General features: G+C 45.5%; 2 protein-coding genes across 13 annotated transcripts in view; one reads left to right on the plus strand and one right to left on the minus strand.

The window, feature by feature from the left end:
* Pogz (pogo transposable element derived with ZNF domain) overlaps positions 1-8,832 on the plus strand; it is a 50,397-nt gene extending 41,565 nt beyond the window's left edge. For 6 of the 12 annotated variants that reach the window (XM_078027571.1, XM_078027566.1, XM_078027574.1 and 3 more), the window contains 7 exons: positions 2,263-2,397; positions 2,486-2,679; positions 2,828-2,968; positions 4,054-4,110; positions 4,297-4,409; positions 4,662-4,686; positions 5,080-8,832. In XM_078027571.1, coding sequence (XP_077883697.1) covers positions 2,263-2,397; positions 2,486-2,679; positions 2,828-2,968; positions 4,054-4,110; positions 4,297-4,409; positions 4,662-4,686; positions 5,080-6,748 — 2,334 coding nt within the window. In that variant the 3' untranslated portion in view covers positions 6,749-8,832. The remainder of the gene's footprint in view (positions 1-2,262; positions 2,398-2,485; positions 2,680-2,827; positions 2,969-4,053; positions 4,111-4,296; positions 4,410-4,661; positions 4,687-5,079) is intronic. The other 6 variants (XM_078027567.1, XM_078027572.1, XM_078027570.1 and 3 more) reach the window with 1 other exon arrangement.
* An 832-nt stretch (positions 8,833-9,664) lies between these two features.
* Positions 9,665-12,377, minus strand: Psmb4 (proteasome 20S subunit beta 4). Its single transcript, XM_005331215.5, has 7 exons — positions 12,190-12,377; positions 11,747-11,953; positions 11,399-11,545; positions 11,145-11,226; positions 10,388-10,504; positions 9,970-10,058; positions 9,665-9,776 (listed from the first exon to the last, which is right to left on the minus strand). The coding sequence occupies exons 1-7, from the start codon at positions 12,327-12,329 to the stop codon at positions 9,764-9,766; spliced, it is 795 nt and encodes a 264-aa protein (XP_005331272.1). The 5' UTR covers positions 12,330-12,377; the 3' UTR covers positions 9,665-9,763.
* Between the last annotated feature and the right edge of the window lie 1,072 nt (positions 12,378-13,449).

The following is a 13,449-nucleotide window of genomic DNA, read 5'->3' on the forward strand; positions in this document are numbered from 1 at the left end:
GCACACCTGTAATCCCAGTGGCACCAAAGGCTGAGGCAAGAGTATCGCAAGTTCAAAGCCAACCTCAGGAACTTAGTGAGGCCCCCTAGAACTTAGTGAGACACTGTCTCAAAATTAAAAATAAAATGGGCTGGGGATGTGGTTCAGTAGTTGAGTGCCCCTCCCTGGGTTCTTTACAGAGATGCAAACAATGGAGAAAATTGGGAAGAATCTATCCAAATTCATAGTCTTCTTCCCCAAATAAGTAGTTTCATAAGTCTTCCCAAAAGAAGGTTATGAGTTTGGATATTCTGAGTTATTGTTTGTGAACATCAAGTATACTATTGAATAATAGGTCTGAATTCTGGGAGAAAAGTTTTGAGTTGTTGAAAAGATACTTGTAGATCGTTATTATGTAAGTTCAATAGATTTTAAACTTGTCATGAGCTCTCCAGCACTGTGGAGAATATGATAAAGGCTTAGGATCCTTCATAGTCTCTATCTACAAAGCCAGTGCCATAGTTTAGGAAAACCAGAAGAGTATTGGTGTTGAGGAAGCTGAGGAGAATGAAGTGCTTTGAAAAGAGTGTGACCAAAATGTCACATGTGGGGCTGGGGTTGTGACTCAGCAGTAGAGCACTTGCCTCACACGTGTGAGGCCCTGGGTTCAATCCTCAGCATTACATAAAAATAAATAAACCAAATAAAGGTATTGTGTCCAACTACAACTAAAAAACAATTTATTTAAAATGTCACATGTTGCAAGGAGGTGTCAAGTAAAGTAGAAACTTAGAGGTAGACTTTTAATTTAGCAACATTGACAAGAATCATTTTGTTGGCTGATAGGGTGGAAGTCCGATTTGTAGCAAGAGAAATAAAAGAGGGAAGGAAACAGACAACTTGTTTAAAGAAGTTTGTTTATGAAGGGTAGAACAGAGGGTAGAATACAGGCAAAAGGGAGCAGCAGGGAAGAATTTTGTGATGTTGCTTTTGTAGTATTTTGTTTATAAGATGGAGTAGAAGAGACCTTGTTTTAAAATGTTACAAGAAAAGAGCCATGCTAAGCAACTTGGCGAGATCCTATCTCAAAATAAAAAAGAAGACGGGCTGGGCATATAGTTTAGTGGTAAAGCACCCCTGAATTCAATCCCCAGTACCAAAAAAAGAAAAGATCTATAGGAAGAACAAAGGTACATAAGAAATGATACAAAATTGAGAACAAAATGGGTACATGTGTGCACAGTGTTCACACATATGTGCACAGAGACATGTGCACACTGTTATTTGTAAGCACCCCTCTTCTCTCACGCTCCTCTTTTGCACAATAATGACTGCTAATAATTCACCACAAATGTATTTCCAAACAGGGGCATGGAAATTGTCACTTGTAACTCAGTTTAATGTTACATTTCCTTGTATCCTAGCAAAGAAAATCATAGACAAGAATTCTAGTTTTGAAGGACCTAAGTACCAGCCAGTTTGAATCTTCAAAATGGTCCCACAAAGGAAGTATGTCTGTATATATTGATGTGTTAAGTGGAAAACAAGCAAGGTCTGGGGTTGTGGCTCAGTGCTAGAGCGCTTGCCTAGCATGTGTGAGGCGCACTGGGTTTGATTCTCGGTATTGCATATAAGCAAATAAATAAAGGTCCATCGATAACTAATAAAAACATTTTTTTAGAAAAGGAAAAACAGCAAGATATAGACAAGTATTGTCATTTGTATTAATAAGTAAATAAAGTGGTGATCAGATTTGAATGTATGTCAAATGGTTATATGCATAGACTGTCCATGAAAAGATGCTCAGGAAACTGGTAACGTGCTCTTTCTGTGGATGGGACTAAGGGTCAGAGTCAGATGCAACCATATAACATGCAAGATTGCAAGAATAAATATAGTTTTTTATTTGTTTGCTTGATTACTTACCATGTGCATTTTATCTTCTTCAAAACAATCAAAAAGATGACTGTCCAGGATTAGGTAGCACTGTGTGCAATGTAAAGAAAGAATAGGGGCATGTGAAGCTTTATGTAACTATTACAAGTCCCAAAGGTGTGGCCTGAGGACCTACTTGCCCTGCCCTTTACTCCCTCTTCCTTGAGGAGTGTGAGAGATGGTGATTCTCAGTGGTAGGTTTTCTTGAGTATTTCTTTCTTATTAAATTATCAACAGAAAGATGGGAAGAGTGGTGGTCAGCATTGATCTACCTTCTGAGAGGAGAAAATTCACTGGGAACCTTTAAGGGATTCTTGTCTCTCTCTATTTCCCCCTCATCCCCTTTAGAAAAGAAATGTTTATCACTGCAACAAATGCCGGCTTCAGTTCCTCTTTGCAAAGGACAAAATTGAACATAAGCTTCAGCACCATAAAACCTTCCGGAAACCCAAGCAGCTGGAGGGCTTGAAACCAGGCACCAAGGTAAAGCAGGGAGAAGAGGAATAGAGATTTTCAGTGTTCTGAGGTTTACCATGCTTGGTACCTAATTATTCCTTCACTTGATTCTTAGGTGACAATCCGGGCTTCCCGAGGGCAGCCACGAACTGTTCCTGTAGCCTCCAATGATACACCTTCCAGCGCCTTGCAGGAGGGAGCCCCACTGACGACCTCCGCTGACCCTCTGCCTGTCTTCCTTTATCCCCCTGTCCAGCGCAACATCCAGAAGAGAGCCGTTAGGAAAATGTCAGCGCCTTCTTCTAAATGGTGGGGGGACGCTGTGTGGGCTGGATTATTCCTGCTAGCCAGTGTAATTGGATAGCCTTTTGCAGGATTAGTTGTCCAAAACCCTAAAGTTTGGGGATACTTGAGGCAGAAAGAGAATTTTCCTTGTTTTTTGTTTGTTTCTCCACAGGAGCGTCATGGGCCGGCAGACGTGCCTGGAGTGCAGCTTTGAGATCCCAGATTTCCCTAATCATTTCCCTACTTATGTACACTGCTCTCTGTGTCGCTATAGTACCTGTTGTTCTCGAGCTTATGCCAACCACATGATCAAGTAAGTCATGACTAAACTAGTCTTCCTACTTGGGAGTTCAGATTCTCTAGAACTCTCTTCATTCTCTCCCTTCTAGTTTGTTTCCTCCCTCAACTGTTAGAGCTGTTTGCCCAGCTCTCCTAGCAGGGTGGAGCCAAACCCATAATCACTTGGCTTTGGTGGTCTGTGCTCACTTTCCTACAGCCTTGCAGAGTGTGGTCCAAGGATCAGCAGTGTTAGGTGGGAGCCTGTTAGAAATATGGACTCTGTAGCCAGATGTGGTGGCACAGGCCTGAAATCTCAAGAGACTCGGGAAGCTGAGGCAGGAGGATTGCACATTCAAGGCCAGTCTCAGCAACTTAGTGAAACCCTGCTTCAAAATAAAAAATTTAAAAGGGCTGGCTGGCTCAGTGGTTAAGCACCACTGGGTTCAATCCCTGGTGCCAAAACAAAAGAAATTCTAACTCCAGCTCTACCCTAGAACTACTAAATTGAAATGTGGGGCTGGGGTTGTGGCTCAGTGGTAGAGTGCCCTCCTCCCATGTGTGAGGTTTTTGGTTCAATCCTCAGTACCATATAAAAATAAATAAAAGATATTATGTTCATCTACAACTAAAAAATATCTTTAAAAAATAAATAAAGGAGCTGGGGATGTGGCTCAAGCGGTAGCGCGCTCGCCTAGCATGCATGCGGCCCTGGTTCGATCCTCAGCAGCACCACATACCAACAAAGATGTTGTGTCCACTGAGAACTAACAAAAAAATAAATAAATGTTAAAACACTCTCTCTCTCTCTCTCTCTCTCTCTCTCTCTCTCTCTCTCTCTCTCTCTCTGTCCCCCTCTCTCACTCTCTCTTAAAAAAAAAAAATAAATAAATAAATAAATAAATAAATAAAAATAAATTGAAATGTCAATTATAAAAAACCCTCAAGTGATTTCATACACATTACTAAAATTTAAAAAGCATGGTGATAGGAAAACTGGATTGGATTGGGATTGGGAGGAATTAAAGAGGCATTGTTTTTGTGGGACAGTGTCATTGGCTGATGACCTCCAGTTTAGCTGGCAGAACTCCGTAACTTATGTCACTTTTTTATCTTTCTCAGCAATCATGTTCCACGGAAGAGCCCCAAGTACTTGGCTTTGTTTAAAAATTCTGTGAGGTAATGAAAAATTTAATGGTACTCTTTAATTTTTCACATTTTTGTATTAGATCCTTTTAATTATTTTGCGGGTGGTTATGTGAATGAATTTGAGAGAGGAGAGGATGGGGACTCTCCTCAGAGTTTGAATTTCTCTAGTGTCACTGCTGTCTTTGTCTCACATGCTCTTGACTCTTATTTTCTTAGTGGAATCAAACTGGCCTGCACTTCATGCACCTTTGTCACCTCCGTGGGAGATGCCATGGCCAAGCATTTGGTGTTCAACCCCTCTCATAGATCCAGCAGCATCCTGCCCCGTGGTGAGTGGGCAATGTGGGCGACCCCGGGCAGACTGAGTGAGGCCAGAGTGCGAGTGCGGTCCTCCGGCCTCGCCCACTCGTGGTTCAGATACAGCGCACCAAGTTGAGAGCCTCTGACCTCCAGTTCCTACCACTGAGTGCACACTCTGAGGAGTGTCTGTGTGGGTAGTCGGTTGAAAGCCCAGGTCACTGTCTTTGGAGGACTTCTTCCTTCACTGAGCTAACCTTTTTTTATTGTTTCATTTCCCCCAGGGCTCACCTGGATATCTCACTTAAGGTAACAAAAACTCTTTTTTTTTTTTTTTTTTTTTTTTTAAGCGAGAGAGTGAGGTTTTTTTTTGTTTTGTTTTGTTTTTCTTTTTGTTTTTTTTGTTGTGGTTGTTGTTTTTGTTTTTGTTTTTGTTTTTTTTTTTTTTAAGAGAGAGAGAGAGAGAGAATTTTTTAATATTTATTTTTTAGTTTTCGGTGGGCACAACATCTTAGTTTGCATGTGGTGCTGAGGATCGAACCGGCCGTATGCCGCTTGAGCCACATCCCCAGCCTCACAAAAACTCTTTACTTCATGATTTAATTTTAGTTTTACAGTATGTTCACTATGATTGTCATTTAAATTTCTTAGTTTAATTGATCTTTCCCCTCCTTTCTTTGCTCCCCAACCCCATGCCCTTAGGCATGGGCAGACTCGGGACCGAGTGCATGACCGGAATTTGAAGAATATGTACCCTCCTCCTTCCTTCCCTCCTAATAAAGCTGCCACTGTGAAACCTGCTGGGCCTGCCCCAGCTGAGCCAGAAGAGCTGCCCATCCCTGTGGCCCAGGCACTCCCATCTCCAGCCTCCACTGCAACCCCACCACCAACTCCCACTCACCCTCAGCCTTTAGCCCTCCCACCCTTGGCCCCAGAGGGGGCTGAATGTCTGAATGTTGATGACCAGGACGAAGGGAGCCCAGTCATCCAGGAACCTGAGCCAGCGTCAGGTGGCGGAGGCAATGGGGTTGGCAAGAAGGAGCAACTTTCCGTGAAGAAGCTTCGGGTAGTCCTTTTTGCCCTTTGCTGCAATACAGAACAGGCCGCCGAACACTTCCGGAATCCCCAGCGACGCATCCGGCGTTGGCTTCGTCGTTTCCAGGCCTCCCAGGGGGAGAATCTAGAGGGCAAATATCTAAGCTTTGAGGCAGAAGAGAAACTGGCCGAGTGGGTCCTGACCCAGCGAGAGCAGCAGCTGCCCGTGAATGAGGAGACCTTGTTTCAGAAAGCCACCAAAATAGGGCGTTCTTTGGAGGGGGGGTTTAAGATCTCCTATGAGTGGGCTGTGCGTTTCATGCTGCGACACCACCTGACTCCTCATGCCCGGCGAGCTGTGGCCCACGCCTTGCCAAAGGACGTGGCAGAGAATGCAGGACTCTTCATTGAGTTTGTACAGCGGCAGATTCATAACCAGGACCTACCCTTGTCTATGATCGTGGCTATCGATGAGATCTCCCTGTTCCTGGATACAGAGGTGCTGAGCAGCGACGACCGAAAGGAGAACGCCCTGCAGACCGTGGGCACAGGGGAACCTTGGTGTGACGTAGTGCTGGCCATTCTGGCAGATGGCACTGTCCTTCCCACCCTGGTTTTCTACAGAGGACAAATTGCTCAGCCTGCTAAGGTGCCGGACTCTATACTGCTAGAGGCAAAGGAGGGTGGCTATAGCGATGACGAGATCATGGAGCTGTGGTCATCCCGAGTGTGGCAGAAGCACACAGCTTGCCAGCGCAGCAAAGGCATGCTGGTGATGGACTGTCATCGCACTCACTTGTCAGAGGAGGTACTGGCGATGCTTAGTGCCTCCAGCACCTTGCCTGCAGTGGTTCCAGCAGGCTGTAGTTCCAAAATCCAGCCATTAGATGTGTGCATCAAACGAACTGTCAAGAACTTCCTGCACAAAAAGTGGAAGGAGCAGGCTCGGGAGATGGCAGATACTGCGTGTGATTCTGATGTCCTACTTCAGCTGGTGCTGGTCTGGCTGGCTGAGGTGCTAGGCGTTATCGGGGACTGTCCTGAGCTAGTTCAGAGGTCCTTTCTTGTGGCTAGTGTCCTGCCAGGCCCTGATGGCAACATCAGCTCACCTACACGCAATGCTGACATGCAGGAGGAGCTCATTGCTTCCCTGGAGGAGCAGCTGAAGCTGAGTGGGGAACAGTCTGAGGAGCCCTCAGCTTCCACTCCCCGGCCCAGGTCGTCCCCTGAAGAGACAGTTGAGCCCGAAAGCCTTCATCAGCTCTTTGAGGGGGAAAGTGAGACGGAGTCTTTCTATGGCTTTGAAGAAGCTGACCTAGATCTGATGGAGATTTGAGTGTTGGGATCTTCAGTGCTTATGGAGTGGGGGTGGGGAAGTGGGGGAGGGGAGAGGGTTAGGGAAAGGGGCATACCAGGTGAGGTACTTGGTTTATATTTTTAATTTTATGCCACCACTCCCCCACAACATTGACTTACACATCCCTGTGAATTTGTGGATTATTAGAAAACTAGTAGTGATCACGTCTGAGCCAAGGAGCTGGCCCATTGGTCATTTACTTCCGCTAAAGTTTTTTGTGACTTTTTTTATTTAAATTACTGTGTTTGGTATTTTTCTGATAAAAATCAAGAAAAAGAAAAAAAATCCTTTATGGGTGAATGTTAAATTGTTTTGTTTCCCCTTTTACCTCAATTGTACCATAGTACTTCTGGGTTTTTTGTTTTACTGTGTGGCCAATGTCTTTGGGCATGATGCTATCTATAACCATTGTCAATGTGAGGACATTTCTGAAGATGGGAAAGACAAAAGTATTTAGCTCACAAACTGGTTTATATATATATGGATAAAAGAAACTTTTTTCATTGTGGTCTTAACACTTTTATATAAAAATGAAAATGGAAAAAAAATCCCACTGAACTCTCTCTTCCTTCTCCTTTTCCTTCTCTTTCCAGAGATGTTGTTTCTACAGCAACTCTAGATATAAAATTGTGGCTTTAAAAATGCATGAAACCACCTTTAATCATCCAGAATGATGAATAGATTTGTCTTTTTCTCACCACCCTTCCTACAACAGAAACACAACAAAAACAGTATTTTTTGCACTTGAGATCCTTGGCCCTTTCCCCATTCTTAACACCGTCACTCTGGACAAAGGATCATACATGTGTCATTAGCAAACGAGGTACTGAGGTGGTCAAACAATGTTAGGGTGGAATCCATTCCCAGGTTATGAGTCTTCATCCTGCAAGCCCTTGGGGCAGTCTTTGCCATGTTGAACTTCATCCTGTTAAGTGGACAGCAGGCCTGTTCAAGATCACAGGTCCTGCAGCCAGGAGCTCATTGTGCAGATGTTAAGTGTTGAACTTTAAAAAAGCAACAGCAACAAAAAAAAAAAAACAAAAAAAAAAACCACTTGTTGCAAATCCTGCTTACCCTGTGACTTTCCCACATTTCTCTTAATACTTAGAGAAGAATTCTGACACGAAGAACAGTGGGGGTGTGCACAAAGAAACAGACATGAATCTTTATTTTTCACTGCCAGCTTCAAGGAAAGAAAATCTTTTTCTACAATTTGCATGAGGGATTTTTTTTTTAAACAAAAAACTATGTACTCATGGTTATAAACCAAAATGTACTGTACCATACAGAGAAAAGGAGCAAAAAAACCAAGTCCACCTTTCCCACATCTACACCACTCTTCTGTCCATCCTGAGGCTATCAGCAATGTTTCCCTCCTGTGAGCCAAGGAGGCAACCTGCACAAGCTTGTAAATGGTTCATCTTTAAAATGTACATAAGTGGAACCTTTAATAAAATGAGGGGAAATGGATTTATAAGCTGTCTTTTTTTCTAGGTGACCCTGTTAAAAGGCTTTCACAGACTGGGATATGCTCAAGATGTGATGGGCCTGGTGGTGACAGGTGTGACATTTGTTACCACCCATTTCTCTCCCTGCCCTGTTTTTTTTTTAACCCCCAGCACACTATAATATAGTGAACTGGAGCAGTCCCTTCCAGAACAGCTTGGCCAGCTTTGTGACCCGTGGCATCTGAAGCTGAACTAAGGATCCACCTGAGCTTCTCTTCCCCAGCTTTTTGCCTGATGCCACTTTGACAAACTGTGGACTTTGACAGCCCTCTGCCTTTGAGAAAGCTCAAGACTATGGTCACTTCTGTCTACAACCTAATCCTACTCTTTGGTAGTCTCCGCAGCAGCCACAGCCTTAGCAGAGCTGGGTTTCTGGCCTCTGCACACTGACTTTCTGGATGGGTTAATTTTTCTAAGATCATACTACAGTAATCAGCTGGGTTTTGGCCAGGAAGTTGTCTTTGTGGACTCTGCCTGCATGGCTTAGTAGTAGAAGGTTTTTTGTTTTTGTTTTTTATAATTCAGTTTAATCAATAAACAAGTATTTATTGACTACTTTGTGTTGAGACTGAATGTGTAGAAGTTTTATAGTTGAGCTCATGGTTTTCTTTTGCTTAAATTTACTTGTTGCCTATACGCTTCCTCAAAGATTTGGAGAGGATATACATCAGGACCATCAAAGGTGTTCATTTTTAAAGTTCAAAGTTTAAAACCATTCCAGGGATGGAACATTACTAATATCCAACAGTCTGACTCAAAAAAAGGCTATATTTGGGACTTTTAATGAAACACTAGTAAGTAGATTTAGAAGATAAACATTTTGGTTAAATATTTGTTGCAGTGCTCAACAGTCCCTACATAAAAAAGTGAGGTTAGAGGGGTGTGTGGGTTGGAGGTTACCACATCCAGCCAAGGGTAACTTGTTTTTGTTGTGCTGTTTATAGGTATGACAGTAGAGTCTTTTGACATATCTCATACACATGGAGAATAACTTAATATCCCATTCGTGTGATTGTACATGATGTGGAGTTTCACTGGTTGCATACTCATATATGAACAAAGGTAATCTTAGACATGCAGTATTTAAGTTGCTCTGTATATCTTTGAAATAGTGTTTTAATGATGGTTTGAAGCCATCAATAATGAGAAAAAACTCTTCTAGAATCTAGTGCAGTAGGGAAATTTTTTCAACAGCAGCCAGTTGTCACAAAAGATCAAGTGTGGCTTCTACAGGAAACTGCCCCAGATTGACTATCACAGGTCTTCTGTACCTTCATACATAGAATGAAGAGCCTAAGGTTCTCTGACCAGGGAGAGAGATGATGCACAGCAGTATGTGTAGTTTAGCCCTTGGTGTGACCCAGTCAGAACAAAACCACTTGGCAAGTACTTTCAAGGACTGATTTATTTTACAAAAGAAAGGCTACCTTTGAACCAACCAAGTTCAAAGTTAAAGGTTACAACTTCAGGATAATGCAGCTGTATTTCATTCAAAGCCACTAAAAAAGAAAAGAGCATTAAAAAATTAGAATAAAAAGTATAAAGGCATCAATTTCTAAAAGCAGCTCTACCCTCCAACCAAAACCCTCTTCAGGTTTTCAGGTGGAACCCTCCAGAAAAGCCCAGCTTAGTGCAAGCCAACAGACATCCAACTATTGTACCACTATTTTCCCTACTCTAAATTTCAATCACCTGATCATGTGGGCAATATCCCAGTTGGTCTCCGCAGACAGTGGTCCCTCTATTTCAACACCTTTTTCAGTTACAGTGGCAATTTGAAACTGAAAGAAAACAGCTTTCAATGAAAATGGACAAGCTCAAATGAAGGAGTGTGTGCAAACCTCCCCCCAAAACTATGGAGTTATAGAAGTGAGCCAATCTGTTCAGGGTTTACAAGTATCTACAACCTGCCAATTAGGTTACCAAAATATTTTAATATTTCTCTAATTTGTAGTTGAACACATTACCTTTATTTTATTTCTTCATTTTTATGTAGTGCTGAGGATCGAACCCAGCGCCACGAACAGGCGAGCTTGGTGAGCTGCTCTACTGCTGAGCCACAACCCCAGCCCCTAGGTTACCAAATTTTTATTATTCATTCATTCCTCACCCTGTTATAAGAGCGGGCATCTCGATAATACAGCACTCGCATGCAGCGTTCTACTAGTTCTCTGGCCTCAGCCTGGCTCAGCACTGGCTGTTTCTCCAGAACTTCTCGAAGAAGAGGCTAGAGATTGAGGAAGAAAAATGTGGGAGACATAAGGAGATGAGTAATAGGCTCTCTGTCTCTAACGCGTACTATAAACAGGCATAAATGAGTGAAGAGGTCTACCAATTTTGTCAATGAAATGCTTACTAAGACTTTTTTTTAAAGAAAATTTTTTTAATATTTATTTTTTAGTTTTCAGTGGACACAACATCTTTTTATTTTATTTTTATGTGGTGCTGAGGATCACACCCAGCGCTGCATGCATGCCAGGCCAGCACGCTAATGCTTGAGCCACATCCCCAGTCCAAGACTTTTATATATATACATTTTTTTTAGTTGTAAGTGGACACAATACCTTTATTATTTTTATGTGGTGCTGAGGATCCAACCCAGCGCCTCACTTGTGCCAAGTGAGCACTCTACCACTGAGCCACAACCCCAGCCCTATAAGCCCCTCTTAAAGGGTTAGAGCACCCACTCTGTGCACACACTGAATCTTAAGTGCCAACATTCATAGATCAGATACAAAGAAAACCAGCTGCCCAGCCTAGGGATCCCAGCGTGTCCCTCATCAGAATTCCAAGAGCAGGGAAGGAGACAACCATTAAATCCTGGATTTACTACTCTCCTCTCTCCCACCTCTGGACCCACTACTTACCTGAGCCAAGTATGCACCATAACCAGTGGCCAGGGAAGGGGCTTCATAAGCTACACCAAGCATGTCCACATAACCAAGGAAGCTAAGGACACAAGGGGGCACAGAACTCATTTAAACTTAAGTTTCTTAGCTGAAGAATAGGTTCATGGGTTCTGAGTTACAAGAGAAGGATGGCCTGGGGGCGGGGGGGGGGGACAGACACTACACAGGAGCTAGGTTGGGTGGTCAAGTAAGTTATTTGTATTCCAATAAACCTCTCTCCATCAGCATAGCCTCCGATGACCATGGTGTTCCACAGAGGGTTCATCTTGGAGCGGCGGCTGTACATGGCCCTGGTCAGCCACGAGTGAATAGCTCTAGGGCTATAGCTGTGTCCATCTCCCAACAGTTCCTCATCAATCCTGAAAAGGAATTGGTTGTGATAAAAGATTGAGAATGGAAGTTGGAATCTCCATCGACCCCAAAAGGAAGTCATCAAGATCTAATCACTTCCGCCCACAACTCCCCCAGGTTTCGGGCAGCCTCGAGCCTTGGCCCCGCTCAGGGAATAAAGCAGGGCCTCCACCCCGACCTGGAAACTCCTCCTGGGCGCCGGGACTTACACCATCTGGCCGAGGACCTGCTTCAAGTACTGGAAGTCGGCGTAGTCCCCGGAGGCTCCCAGCATAGTGCTGTTGTTGACGCGCATGATGCGGGAGATGTTGCGGAAACGCGCCAGCGAGCCGTAGGAGCCCAGCATGTCCGCGGCAATCACCACGCCGCCTTCGAACTTCACGCCGAGGACCGAGGTCCCGGTCACCATGGGGTTCCTGAGGGGTGGGGAAGTCTGGCGACGGGCGGCGCGGGGACGGCCCCGCGTCCCCTCTCCGAGCACCGGGCTCCGCTTCTGACAGGCAGGTCACCTGCATTCTCCGCGCCTCCCCTGCGACTCGCACGCCCCGGGTAGTCCCCCGGGAGTCCCCACGTCGCCCGGCCTCGCGAAGAACCAGCCGGGAGCACCAGGCCCCGGGTCCCACCCCGACGCCGCCTCAGGGGAAGGACTTACTGGGTTCTCGTGATTGGACCCCCGCAGAGCGCGGACGCTGGGCCCAGGAAGGGATCCGGAGTGGATGGGATGCGATAAAACTGCCCAGGTGCCGGACCCCCGGCCCAATGGCCAGACCGCGACTCCAAGAACGGTTCCATCTTAGTCACCGTAGCAGAAGAAATGAAAGCGCCGGCGCCCGCGGAAGCGGAAGTGGTCCTTCAGTGCCACACTTTTCTTCTTCCCGCAGTCCAGTTCCAGGAGCCATGGGGGTGAGGTCATATCCCAAGACAGCGTGGGCCTCAGTAGCCCCGGAGAACTGCGGTGGGAGTTGCCCAGCGTCGCGTCGCGTCGCGTCGCGTCTGGACCGTATTCTGAGAGTCGTTTCCAGGAGCCGGGGCTGTGGAGGGTGGGCCTGGGGTGGGGCGGCGGACACTGGGAAACACCGACCCGAGCGAGGAGTCGGCCCTGCTGGTGTTTTTCTTGGGGGTTGCTACAAATAAAAATCGAAAGCGGATGACAACATCGCCGGCGTGGCGGCCCTCGCCTGTAACCCCAGCGGCTCGGGGGCTGAGGCAGGAAGACGGCGAATTCCAGGCCGTTCGCAGCAGTTTGGCGAGGCCCGGTGAGTCGGGGGCAGCTCCGCGGCCGGCGTCCAGCACCGCGAGGTGGACAGGTGGAGGGCAGCGTCCGCCCGCAGCCAAGGAGTATGTCGGGGAAAAGGAATGAAACGGTATCGTTCTGTTGCCTACTGTGTGCATGTACGACTACGTAACAAGTCCCATCCAATAAAAAGAAAATGGCAAAAAACAATGTGGCTCAGTGCTTAAGCTTCCCTGGGTTCAATCCCCAGTAAGCCCCCACCACCCCCGTCCTAAAAAAAAAGAAAGAATCAGTGAATCCAAGATCTGCACCTCCTCGAAATCAGCCCCAAGTGGCAAGCATCATTCAACCCATTTCAGAGATAAGAAACCAGATTTGAGGCAGACTGGTTAACCCCTGTCACACCACCAGGAATGGCGGGAATGAATCTTCAAACCCAGAATAAAAAAGTAATCCTGCCTCAGATGGCTCACTTCCTCTCTGGGACCTCAGACAAAACGCTGAGAATTTCCTTACTGTCAGATGCCTTTAGTCACCTCTTAAGCAGCAGAAACATTCCACTGAGTCTGTTGGACTGAAACTAAATTCTGATAGGAGGGTGGTGGTGCAGCCCTGTAATCCCAGGTCTGGGGAAGCTGAGGCAGGAGGATGGCAGCTCAAAGCCAGCCTCAGCAACAA

Source organism: Ictidomys tridecemlineatus, chromosome 11 (assembly GCF_052094955.1).
Source record: "Ictidomys tridecemlineatus isolate mIctTri1 chromosome 11, mIctTri1.hap1, whole genome shotgun sequence".
NCBI lineage: Eukaryota > Metazoa > Chordata > Mammalia > Rodentia > Sciuridae > Ictidomys > Ictidomys tridecemlineatus.

Excerpts from the sequence above, each read along its gene's own strand:
- Psmb4 (XM_005331215.5), bottom strand. The coding sequence starts at position 12,329 with ATGGAACCGTTCTTGGAGTCGCGGTCTGGCCATTGGGCCGGGGGTCCG. Across the intron at positions 11,954-12,189 it reads GGTCCAATCACGAGAACCCA|GAACCCCATGGTGACCGGGA; the intron begins GTAAGTCCTTCC and ends CCCACCCCTCAG. Across the intron at positions 11,546-11,746 it reads CAGGTCCTCGGCCAGATGGT|GATTGATGAGGAACTGTTGG; the intron begins GTAAGTCCCGGC and ends ATTCCTTTTCAG.